The 13377-nt window shown below is 34.7% G+C and overlaps 1 protein-coding gene across 1 annotated transcript in view; it reads right to left on the bottom strand.

Annotated features, from left to right (window-relative positions):
- Positions 1-11320, bottom strand: part of IL1RAPL1 (interleukin 1 receptor accessory protein like 1) — a 1262266-nt gene extending 1250946 nt beyond the window's left edge. The window contains exon 1 of the mRNA XM_040468734.1: positions 11218-11320. Within this exon, the coding sequence (XP_040324668.1) occupies positions 11218-11299 (82 nt within the window). The 5' untranslated portion in view covers positions 11300-11320. The remainder of the gene's footprint in view (positions 1-11217) is intronic.
- Between the last annotated feature and the right edge of the window lie 2057 nt (positions 11321-13377).

Raw genomic sequence — 13377 nt, 5'->3', positions numbered from 1 at the left:
TTCTTCATGTTAACCCCCCAGAGAATCCAATCCAGTGGTTTGTTTATGGAGTGCTTTGTGTGAAAATACTTGCTAAATATAAAAGAGTAACTAGAAAGGTCTAGTGAATATGAAAGTTCAACGTCTCTAGCATGATCACTTCCAAAGTTATGATACATACATGAGTTTTATGATGTGAAAAAGCATGCAGCTACAAAAATAAGTAATCCATATGTTTCCAAAGCAATCATCACCAAAGCTATGGGGAAACCATATCAACAATTTTCAGAATACAATTTATGGATATGGAAAACAAAGGATGAAGTGATCAAACCTAACAATGATAAATCACTTCACCTTGTTTCTTTTACTAAAACTTACTGTCAGTTAGTGGTTAAAATAAGGAATCCAAAAGTCAAATCCTTACAACCAAATATCTAAACATTTTAACCTCTTTTATACCTAGGCATAACTGATGTCAGTCAATGTTACTGATCATTTACTACAGTAAGAATTCAATAAATATTAACAACTCTATACAGACCCTATTACTTTGTCCATCGGGAAGACAAAAGAGCTTCCATGTGACCTTAGGTCATAAATGCATAAAACCCTAAAAGAAACTAACAAATACAGCTGTACACGTTATATATAGGTTACTCATAAATGCTAAGAGTTGAAGATAATCTTCAAAGTCTAAAAAGATTTTTGAAAAATAGATTGTATGTTAGTATTTGTGTATGTGTAACATATTCTTTTAATTTGCTAAGATACTTTAGAACAGCTAAGGCCTTATGGAAATTTTATTTTTTAAAAAATGACACATGGCCAACCAGGGATTTCCTTTCAATTTGGACCTCCTTCTTTTAGGCTATGCAGATAAGGGCAGGTGCTTTTTCAGGGTAACTTTACCTGGTGACTAGTAATTTACATATATTAGCCTGACTATACTTAGGACTCTCCACCTCATATTTCATGCCCAGTCCTCTAGAAAAACATAAACAGTGTAGCACAGAGCCATTCACCCATATTCTTCATTTCCATATTTATACCAGCAGCTCTTACATATATTAGTGAACTAGAAAATCTTTACTGACTTTTTTTTTAATACCTGAATCATTACAATGACAAGACCTTAATGGCAGTGACATATTACAAGAAGGAATTTTTTAAATACTTTATGATATGAATGTACTTGTGTATATAACTTGAACTCTGATAATATAGGGCTACAAACTGACATGATTATATATTGTTAAAATACAGTATCTTTTCTGTCCCTTTGAAAAACTCCACAAATTTCTATTATAGAAAATACCCAAGAAAGAAGAGAAATATGTACACTTTTCTTTAAACCTAAGGCAATAAACTGTAGAAAAAAAGGCTTGGAAAATATTAAAATCAACTATAATAACTTCTGAACAATAATTCATTAGAAATTTTCTTTCCATGTTTATTTTCTCCTTTTTGTTTATTCCTGTATTTTCACCAACTCTGAAAAGCCACCAGGTGGCACTGGAGAGTCCATCCAATTACTTTATAGAACATATTTATAGGGAAGACTGGAATAATCTTCTTTTCAAGTTGAAATTGTCTTTTTTTTCTAATGGGAAAATATGTTGAAGAAAAAAAATCAAGTCCTCAGAGTATGGAAACCCTTTTTTCATCAGTGATTAAAATAATTTTCCTTTATCATTCACAACCTTTATGTCAAGTAAAATAAAAAGTAAATGGAATATGCTTCTAGTAATCAAAGTAAAATGCCAACAATAGAACTTTACTGAAATCCAGGTAGCAATGTTAATTGGGAAATATTTTAGTACAGTTAGTAAAATATAAATAATAACTGAAGTGTTTAGGATGCCCACGAGAGGCTTACAGACAGATACTTCTTAAAGAAATGATTACATATAACCCATGGGATTTTAAAAGTTGGCAAAGTTATCCAGTGTCATTGCCTTAAGGCAACATTTTCCATGCAAGGCAGTACTCTAAAGAGTACTTATCTTAAGAGATTACAACTCTACAAATGGAAATCTGCCACAAATAAGCAAATATAGGCTAAAACAGTTTAAGCACTGTGAACTGCCAAACCTAATTTCACTTAGACACATCACTACCTGCAAGGAAAAGTACCTTATCTTTATTTACTGTTCTAACTATATGGCATGGGCTTATCAGACAAAAAAAATTACTTCTTGATTGAAACTTTGTTTTAAACTGATAATATCCTTCACCCTGCAGTACTAAGACAATTTGTGTAATATAAAGGTAAATGTGGCCAGGGAGTATTCTGTCATGGCTTAAAAACTCTGGCCATCTAAATTTGATTGATTTGTAAATATGTACAATATGTTGAAGAACAAGTGCCATTTTATGTACTGAGTATGCAATGGTGTTCAATAAATGCTTTGTGTAATGAACAAATGGATAAACTTCTATTTCTACTGATGATGATGTAGCTCAAAATTTTTAATTTATGAAAAGGAAACTGAGGTCTGAAAGGTTCAAGGACTTGTCCCAATGAACAAAACTGGACTGAAATCCAACTTTTTAATTTCCAATTCTTTAAGTCTCATAACACTCATAAGAACAACCTAAAGTACTTCTGGGAAAGTAACTCACAGCGTGTGTGTTTAGTCATCATTAGTGTAGGAAAAAAGTTGGCATGTCACTATCAGTTGTCTGTAGAAAGAGCGGACAACTTACAGTAGTCAACATGAAGATTAAACAGGACACACTTTAGTACCCTTGTAAGCCACCTTTACCCTTCGTCTGTATGAAATAAGGGAATGAAAGTTGAGTCAGTATTACCCTACCTTTAGGAGAGAGGCAAACTATTTCAAATCTAATTCACAAATTTTTGGTTGGAGAAATTTTATCCTTTCTATAGTACAATTATTGTCATTTTCATGGATGACCAACAGGTTTACACCCGTTTTACCAAAGTGTAAAAAATAATAATATAACATCTGAGAGTTAAGCAAACTTTATAAAATAAACAGCCCTTATACTGATTTTGTTTACACACACACACACACACACACACACACACATATGTATGTATACACACACACATATTTAAAGTGTGACAGTAACTCTCTGACCTCAAGATCATCCTCAATTATTGAAGTGGACACTAAATCTAGTGACAAGTGTCCTTTTAAAAAAAAAAGGCATGGGGAGATTAGAGATACAGAAAAGAAGGCCATTTGAAGATGGAGGCAGGGAGATTGAAACTATGCAGACCCAAAGCAAGGAACACCTGAAACCACCAGAAGCTAGAAGAGGCAAGGAAGGATTCTCCCACATAGTCTTCAAAAGGAATGTGGCCGTGCTGACACCTTGATTTTGGACTTCTCAACTCTCGAACTGTCAGAGAATAGATCTCTGCTGTTTTAAGTTACCCACTTGGTGGTAATTTGACACGACATCCACAGGAAACTAGTTGTAACTCCAGACCAATAAGTCCATCAGCTGAATATTTTCAGTGACTGCCACAGCTCATTTGTTCCAAACTGAACTCATTCCATCTCATTTCCATGAAAAAGAAATGCCCCTCCTCCTAATTGGCAATACCCTCAAAATTAACTTCTCTTCAAATTATTTCATATTCTTTCTCAAAATATTCACTTAATCCCATTTACTTTTCTACAGAAACATGTTTTCAGTCCTTTGACTGCTATTCCGGCCCTTAGTGTACCTCAGTATGATTTTTATTGTTTCCCTGACTGAGCACTCTGGAATCCCAATACAGTCTTTCCTACAGGGAGTACTATCTGCTCAAAAACAGATGGGACCATGTCATTGTCACGTGTGAGCCTTTACAGCTTGACTGTTTGTGTCTCTTCTTCTCTGTAAAGGCAGCTTCACTGATGGACTGGTACAAACATTTGTGCAGCACTATTGCATAACTATCAAGGAGTTTCATCTTTGTAGTGTATAGAAGACACCACAATGAACACATGTGCCAAATCTGAGGCCCACCCTCACAGACCGAATATACTACTAAAGAGATTTGCAAAGTAATTAAATATCTCAGCCAAAACTTTTTATTCTACAAGATAAAATCCAAAATCCCCTGGCAAGACACATGAAACTCTTCATACTCTGTGTTCAATCCACTTTTGGGGCTTCATCTCAATCACAAAGACTTCCCTACTGTTTTATTTAAATAGGTGTCTTTAGTTTCTGTTCTTTGGAAACCTTTAATATGGTAGATGGCATCTAATCCTATTACAGAATTATTTTCTCTACCATTAGTTTTTCAAATGTCCATATAATCATCAAACTCCATGGATTCTAACTTGAAAGTTGCTCTCTCCTTTTTCCTGTTCTCACTGCTATTACTCTGAGTCAGGAAATCATTTTTGTGTTGGGCAGTTTTAGATGAAAGGAACATAGACTCCTTTAAGATATCACAAGCAAGGGGGGATATTTTTAAGAGCACATTTGTGGGGTGCATTTGAAACTTAAAAGTTATAAAGATCCAAAGCATCACCAGATCCTTTCTTATCTTTATTCTTCCCTATCTCCATTCCTCTCTCTCTACCCTGTTTTCTTTTCCCTTTGTCCTCCTTTTCTCCCCTACTCCTTCTCTTTTTCCATAGATCACATGGTCCCTTCAGGAGAAATTTTTCATCTTCCTCCATTCCTTGACCTCTTGACCACCCATTCTCTAATTTCTACTCGAAATGCAGTAAGTTAGTTTTACTAACTTAGGTAATTATCAGTCGTGGTTACAGAATAATGCACCCACCTCCCCCAAAGATGTCCACATCATAATCCCTGGAACACATGATTTAGTTATGTAACACAACAAAAGAGACTTTGTAGGTCTGATTACATCAAGGATCTAGAGATAGGGAGATTTTCCTGGATTACCTATGCAGTTCCAATGCAATTACACGGGTCTTTTCTCAAGGAGAGAGGAAGGTGGGGTGCAGGGAGAGCCACAGAAGAGATATGATGTCATAAGCAGAGGTTGGAATGATGGGCGACCAGAAGCCAGAAAAAGCAGATAGCCAATAAAAGCTAGACAAGGCAGTGAATCAAATTCTCTTCTAAAGCCTGCACAAAGAACACAGTCCTGCCAGCCTATTTCAGACATATGACCTTCACAATCATAAAATGTTAAATTTGTGATGCTTTAAGAGAGTGGATTTTTATTCTTTGTGAAAGCAGCAATAGGAAACTAATACAAAAGTGTCCCTAATTTGCAAGCCACCTCATGGATCATCTTCAAGCCTATAGTAAACTCATTGTGGATCAGGTTCTCATCTACTAATCCACCAGTAGTCCCCTCTCTGCCATCTCTAGAATGAGTATTAACTTCTTAACAGGTCTCAAAATGCCCACCACTGACTGGCTCCTCAATCCTGCCTCTACCCCTCACTTTTCCCTTTAAATACACAGCAGGATGTATCTTTTATTGTCCCTTTGATATAGTGTCACACTGATATATTTATCAACTTGGAATATTCCCCTTCCATTTAAATCCTTTTCAACTTTTGATATTGGTACATATTGACTTTTATCTTCTCCATGTAAATTTACCATGAACCAGGCATCAGTCTCCACAGATGACATTAATCTACACCAACTCTATATAAAATTGTACTGACAACTAAAACTGAACAAGTTTATGGTGAAATTCTGTGATATATTAGGTAATTATTAAACAAATATGTTAGATTATTTTGGATTGGATTATTTTATTTGTCAGGGTTAAGTTCCATTTGTTTGTTAGACTTACTCTGATTCAAGACATCATTTCAAGGGAATACAAAAATTATTATAGATCTAATTTCTAAATTTATTATAAAAACAAGGTAAATAAAAGAGGGAGATGTTTTCCAAGAAAAAATAAAGTACATTTTTTTTTTTCCTTCAAAAAGTAAAGAAACGAAGCCTCAGAAGTTTGGTCTTATCAGCTATCCCAAAGGAAAAATAGGAGAAATGTTTCATACTTTTTGACATATTTGACAAACTGGGAATAAACACATGGTAACATAATAAAAGGCAGATGCTGGGGGACTAGGTTGTCTCTTAATCGTGTGGAATTAAGCTCATTGACTTCCTGGAATGCCCCCGAGAGCTCCAACACATAAATCACATTGGCAGGAGATGGAAACACCCCACCACACTTCTCACTCCTGTTCAGTTAAATCTCAGTTTGTTTACACAGTAGTATAATTTATTTCACTTAAAGAAATGAAGATCCAGAAATAACAAATACAAAGATTAGAACCGAAACTGTATCTTTGGTGATTTAACTAACCTTATTTTGTATAAATTATTTGAGATTAGAGTTACAAGTTGAGGAAAACCTCCTGAGAGAGTTCCTCTTGCTGTCAGAAAGAAGTGCATGTAACTCAATTTACACAAACACGTGTCCACTGTCAGGCTCTAGAATGAAAAGAACATCACTCCCTGTGGTAATCCTTTTACTTTCTATTAGTGAGCTGCTTTAGGTACCTTTTACACATCTTAAATACCTTCTAGAATAAGTTGTACCCTTGGGTTTATAGTAATATAGACACTTACTATTCCCCATATGCTCTAATAATTGTGAATATTTTTTTCTATACTGAAGTCAGTTGCTTATTTATAGTGTTTCAGTAATCATGAACTACACCCTTCTCACGGTGGTCTATACTGAGCAATACCATGAAAACGACAATGTCTGCATAATAACAATACTTCTTTAAAGCAGCACTAAATGTAGTAAAATTCCAATCCACTGGTATTTAAACAATCATTTTCCTTTCCTTGTAGCAGGTTTTGAATTGTACTTCAAGCTCATGAAAACACTCATGATGTGCCAAGGTTCACTGTCTCCATATAAACCCTCAGTGTGACTTATATTGCTTATTCTGAGTTTCTATCTTTTGCTTCAATAGTCTCATACTGTACAGTATGCTAATTTCTCTTTAAGAAAAAAAGTATTTCCTAAATGCCTCTCTATTTTACTTTACCTTTATTTTCTGAATACTGTGTTGGTCTTGTAGCATCCTCACCAGCCTAAACACTGACGTCACTCACTCTTATATTCATGTAATCATTATTTCATGAAGACATTTTATTGAATACAGACTCTGAAACACATACCATATGTGGCACTGTAGAGGTTATAAGCATATATAAACCATGGTACTTGCACTCACTATCTTGTATTTTAGAGATGGGTATGAGAGCAAAGAGAAACAAACAAAAGGTCTGGATTCCTTTCTTTTCCCAAATCTCAATATCCAGTTCCCTGTAGCTTCATTTATATTCAGTGACCCCAAGTTTTGAGCCAAATCATAACTCATGCTTTAGTTCCCCAAAGATACTATACTCTGTACATAAGTGTCCTTCAACAGTTTACATTATTTCACTGTCCCTGAATCATATCCCAAATCCTCTTACACAAAATTAAAAAAAAAAAAAATTAACAGTCATTATTAACAGAGACCATACTACACTCTTCAAATAATCTTGTGAAGACATAGTGTTTCATGGACTTTAACCCTTCAAACAAGGTGATAACAATATTTTTGTAGTTAAAAAGTAAAAAAAGGTCCACAAAGACCTAATCTATCAAAATAGATTCTTTTGTTTCCAGACAAATACACTAATAAAAAAGAAGGAAAGAGGTGTGGAAGGAGAGAGGGAAGGAAGGAAAAGAGAAGAAAGCAGAGAGGAGGCAGCCAAGAGGAGGAAAGGATGAAACACAAGAAAAAAAAAAAGAAAAAGGGAGAGGGAGGAGAGGAAAGAAAGATACACACACACACACACACACACACACACACACACACACACACGCACACCAACCAACCAACAAAAACATTAAGCCCACCTTTCTAAACTGGTGGAGATAAAGACTCTCCAAGCAAGCATCTGCTTTACGTGTGTTTTTTGTACAGCATTCTACAAATGACAGCAAGTCAAATGTTCATTTAGTGAATTGCTACAATGCTTCATAAACTAGAGGAGAATGGGTATTAATGCTTTCTTCAAGTGCTGCTTATAAAAACTAAAAACAAGGTAGAAAACTGTTCCAAAAGAAAATCTGTTGGGTACAAATGCTGAATATCTGCTTCCACTGATATTAAAGGCCTTCATTCTAAACGCAGGCAAAACTTTAGACCATAACCTGAGAAACCAGATTCAACCCTTGATTATTACATACACACCAGAAGTGATATTTAAACCAAAGCATCATAATAATGAATTTTTAATATTTCAATCAAGGATATTATGATGACATAACTACATTACATTTAATTTGTTCCTTAAATTCATAGCAGTGGGGGTGTACGATGACGTGATAAAAATAATATATCTTCAGCTTGTTTATGAAGAAAGAGCTCCTATTGCTTTCAAATTAGTTCCGTTAATGAGAAACCAATATCTACTTCTACATATTCATGGAAGACCATATGTGTTTCTCTAAAGTCAACACTTTACACAAGCAAAGCGGCATAAAAAATTAACATTACTCTGCATATTACAACCATATTTAATATGATCTTGGTTATTAAAATATCTAGTACTGGTGTTCTAGTGCTCATAGTCAATTAAAAATTATATTCTAGCAAAACACACATGGAAAGAATTGGGTTCTAAATCATGTTTAGTGAATTTCCAAAAAGATTTATAAAACTAAAAATAAAACAAAGAGTTAAATGATGAGAAGGAAGAAGAAGGATAAGTAGCTCTCTCAGTTAATATGCGACATCGAACATCAAAAATTGATTTTTATTCCCTGGCCTTGTGCCTCTGGTTTTATAGGTTGGGCTGGGCCTGAAGACTGAGCCATTCATCTTTTAAGGAGGAGATGCCAAGTGCACTCCTCTTCTACTTGATCTATGGAAATCAGTAACAATGCCCTTCAAGAAGCTACATATCTGCTTCTCTCAACAAAGGTGCCATGGTAACAGGCATCAGGTGAAATGAATGCTGGCTTTGAGAGTATACGGGCAAAGTAATGTTTTATATTCCTAAATTGCACAGTAAATATTCAAAAATCAAACAAACAAACTTGCATCCATCTGGGTCTCAACAAAGATACTGAGAGAAGCTGTCTTAATTCACATTATACAGAAAAGTAAACAAATCAAATCTCAGTATCTGCCTTATTTATCATTTTTATATTAGGATACAGAAAACATATTTGGCTTGGGAGGTATTAAGTAGCTATTTGACAACTATATTTGTAAATAGTGGAGAACAATGTCTCAGAACTTCTGCCAAACTGAGAACAGCATTTTATTACCACCCTCCTAAAATAATTATATCATTAAAATAAAAATTGATTCTGAGACAGGTCATTGAGTTTTCTCAGGTCTCTGGAGCAGAAGGAGAAATGAATTTTCCAACTGTCCCACATTTCTAGCTCTGCTCCCATGCTACTCTAACAAAGGTAAATCCCAATTTAATAAAAGTTTTTCCCCAAAATTAGAGGTTATATAGAATGAAGCCATCAACATCATGTGATGGTGGGAAAAAAGTCACATTTGCCCTTGAATATATAAATCTTAAATCTGACATACACAAAAAGAACTGAAAAAAATTTATATTATCAAGTATAATAGCCAGAAAAAATTAAGTTTTTAAGATTCAATTAATATCTCTCATTTAAATAGTTTCATTTTGCTATAATAGGTATACAGTTAAGTGTTTCTCTTCTATATGGCCAGAATCTCAGATCCTTGTTAAGTGCTTTTAACGCAAACTGCCATTGTAGAAGCTATCAATTTTGTAGACATTAGCAGCTTCAAACAAGATTTGCTCTCCCTTCTACCTATTGTAACTCCCATAGGTATGCTCAACCTTCTGTGCAAGTAGCAGACAAATAATCAAAACATCTGGTATTTGCTAGTAATCCACCCAAATTACAAAAACTACTGCATCATAATCCTGCTCTAGGATTTCTCCCATTAAAAAGAAAAAAAAATCCATCAAGGGAAACATATGATATAATGTGTCAACATAGAAACACTATTTTTTCACATTGTCTACAACCACATCAATGACAGAAACAACAGCTGTATAATAGCCAAAAAGTTCTAGAGCCAACAGGCTCAGTAAAGTTCCTTTAAGCCTCAACCCTGCACCACCTCTTCGCCCATGCAGAAATACCCCTCAATTCTTCCCTAGATTTTCTCTCAAGGGAAGGGGGGCTCATGAGAGCAGATGTTCTCCACTTCCTTCACATTTGGCCTTCTCATTAGATAATCAATTTGAGTTTGAAGCCTCTGTACCTAAGGAACTGAAAATGTTTGCTGTAGCCCCATCTGGGCCCTTTCATTCCCTCTCCTTTCTGAATTCCAAAGACATTTTGGCTAATGTAATTCTTGATAATCCCAACACCTTGCAGCCTCCTGCACATTATCTCTTTTTCCCACTGTCTCTCTAGAACTAATATACAACACATTCTAGTTCTAGCACCTAAACACAATACATTACTTTCTCCATTATACTCAAAAGCCAAAATACTAAAAAATTCTGTAACCCCACATAAAATGTGAGTGTGGCAGGGTTTGTATTATCGGTGAGTTAGTAGACAAAATGAAACTTCAAATTGGTAGTAGTATTTATTCAATTGCCTCATACATTAATTTCAATAATTCCAAGTATCAACTGTCAACTGAAAACCAAGATGCCTTATAACATGTAAAGTTTTCCCTGTTTCCACATTATTCCCTTTAGCAGCCCCTTTCATATTACCATTCTACTTTACTTCTATGTTTCCTATTAACATATTAGGATGTTTCCCCAAAACATTTTCGTAACTAACTCTGGAGCTTTCTTTAAGTACCTGCAAAATAATCCAGCAAAACAGCTTAAGTACACCCTTAAAAAGAATCTGCTCTAAGCACAGCTGATATTGAAATGGTAACAGTAAAGTTAACATGAAACTAAGTCACAATAATTCCACGCACAAGTTAAAATGACACTCTTCATAAAAGAATGTTGAAAATCATACTATAAAATGAAGTAAAAATACAAGCTTTTGGTATAGTATCCATTCAAATTCATAGTAATTAATGATATAAGCCCCATTTTTTTTCAATCTAGTCCCACCTTTCTAATTCCCTGTAAGCTCCATTCATTTCAAGATATGTCGGCAATATTTCTACAACATGGACCTCCCCGCTTAATTTTCATTCTCTCCACAAATGGCACATATGTGAACGTAGCACCATCACCTTAAGCCATAAACATGAGAGTAAAGGAAGATACACTGCTTACCAGAGCCTCTTTTGGTCACCACCTTCAAACTCTGAGTAAAAGTAGCATATAAGAGAATCAAGTGTGGAATCAGAGCTTTCATCTTCCAGCTTTTAAAGTCTGTTCCCTAAATCAAACATACAAAAAGAAAAAACACACATTAAAAAAAACATATATAGCAATATTTTAAGATTTTTGGTCAACTTCTGATCATGCACACAATTAGGGCAGTGAGTATCACCAAAGGAAAGAATGTGAACAGGATCTGTATTATATTTCCCTAGATGCTGTGGTTCCTAAGTAAAATCCAAACCAGTAGTGCCAAAATTCTGTCTCCAAGGGGCCCCCCAAATGCTTTAAAAGTTTATGATCGCTTAAAGGTTTAAAATTTATCTTTTTAGAGGACCCAATTGCACTTAAATTAAGTGAAAACAATCCCTTGAAAAGGACTATTTCACTATTTTTAATATAAATTACCAAATACTAACGTATTTTAAAGTTCCAGGTTACAATGGAATATGATTTTATTCTATATCCTTCTTCCCAATCAAGAAATCATAAATTCTATGCCTCTAAAGATTTAATTATAAGTTTACAATTCTCTTTCAAAAATCTCTAAAAGATACTTCAAGAGAATTTTAAGACTCTTGTCTCTATTGAAAGAAAGTATATGGTCTCTGAAAGCTACAGAAAGATACATGACTTCATCCTATTACAAGGCTCTCAGAGGGGTACTAGAAGGGACATTAGTCTAGAGTTTGGATTTCAAAAGGGGGATATGTTTCATTTGAAATTAACTGAAATGAACACTGTCTTCCTGGGAAAATCATCCCTCTTTCATTTTTGTGTAGGACTGTGATAGTACAGGTTAAAGACTGAACTTCAAAAAGTATCAAGTCAGAACACAGTTCAAATATATTGTCAATCCATGACAGCACAAGTTTATTTGCAAGAGAGTTGAGGACTGATTGTATTCAGCTTTCAATCACTATGACTTTATTAAAAACGAGGAAGCTGAAATGGTGGTTTGGCAGTCACATATTTTGCTCTCATAGCACCTGAGATACTTCTGAATATTTTTTACCTCTGAATATTTTTAAATGATTAATTCATTTGCATTAATAAGTCTGTTCAAACACATTTTAATTCACAGAACAAAATCACTATCTATTCACTTGCAGTAAAGTGATACCATCATCATTGTAGTCAGAAAGTCAGTGAATTTTTAAAATAAGTATTGAGAATAAGCTATTTTAACTCCAGCTCCTTTAAATGATGATAGCCTGTTTCAGTTTTCTAACCAAGGGCTTTGAGTTCACATAAAGACATAAACGAAACCTAGTCCGAAAAGCCAACTCATCAAACATATCTGACGAACCGCCACATTACAGCTCAAGCCTGAGTCATGCATTCCTAAAATCTGAATCCCATTTCCCAGCCACTGCGCTAACTGGAGCTGCAGGAAATCTTCAAGCTGATATCTTCAGCCTTCAGGTTAGCAGTAATAATCAGTTCCTCTCTCAGTGTGAGTTTAATCGGCACTGCCCAAGAAACTCCAGGATCCAACTACACATTGCAAGACCATCAAGCTTAACTGTCTTATTACTTCACTCTCGTTCTAAATACTACTTCCTCGCTTGTTTCATTTCTATAAGCACACAAGCTCGTTTGCAATTTTATTTCTTGAAACTAAATTGGTTTGGAAAGCATCAATTTGGTAACATCAAGATCCTTAATTGAATCTCTTGAAATGCTGTGTATTAGGGGGAAAAGTATGTAGCATATCACAGATTCAACATCTTGGTCAGTCTACAGTAATGTTCATAAACCTCTTTGATATCATTTATTACATCTTATCTTGAAAGACTGATGAAATATATCTAGTCATAGACATCCAAGCTTTGCTGTACTTGTTGCATAATTAATATTCTTAATACTATCATGACTTGGCTTCACATAAACCAGTACTAAATCTTATGCAGAATGAACACATACTATAATGGTTATGAGCCATCAGTCTGTCTAGGTTCTTATCCCAGTTTCACCACCCATTAGCTGTGTGATTTTGAGTACATAACCTGTGACTGGTTTCTTCATTTAAAAAATAGGTATCATTACAGTATATAGCACAGTACCTAGAACCGTACTGGCACATACAACAAACTCAAGAAATGGAAGCTG

Source organism: Herpailurus yagouaroundi, unplaced genomic scaffold (genome assembly GCF_014898765.1).
Source record: "Herpailurus yagouaroundi ecotype Mexico unplaced genomic scaffold, PumYag 67793, whole genome shotgun sequence".
Classification (NCBI taxonomy): domain Eukaryota; kingdom Metazoa; phylum Chordata; class Mammalia; order Carnivora; family Felidae; genus Herpailurus; species Herpailurus yagouaroundi.
This window is presented reverse-complemented; position numbering and strand designations above follow the sequence as displayed.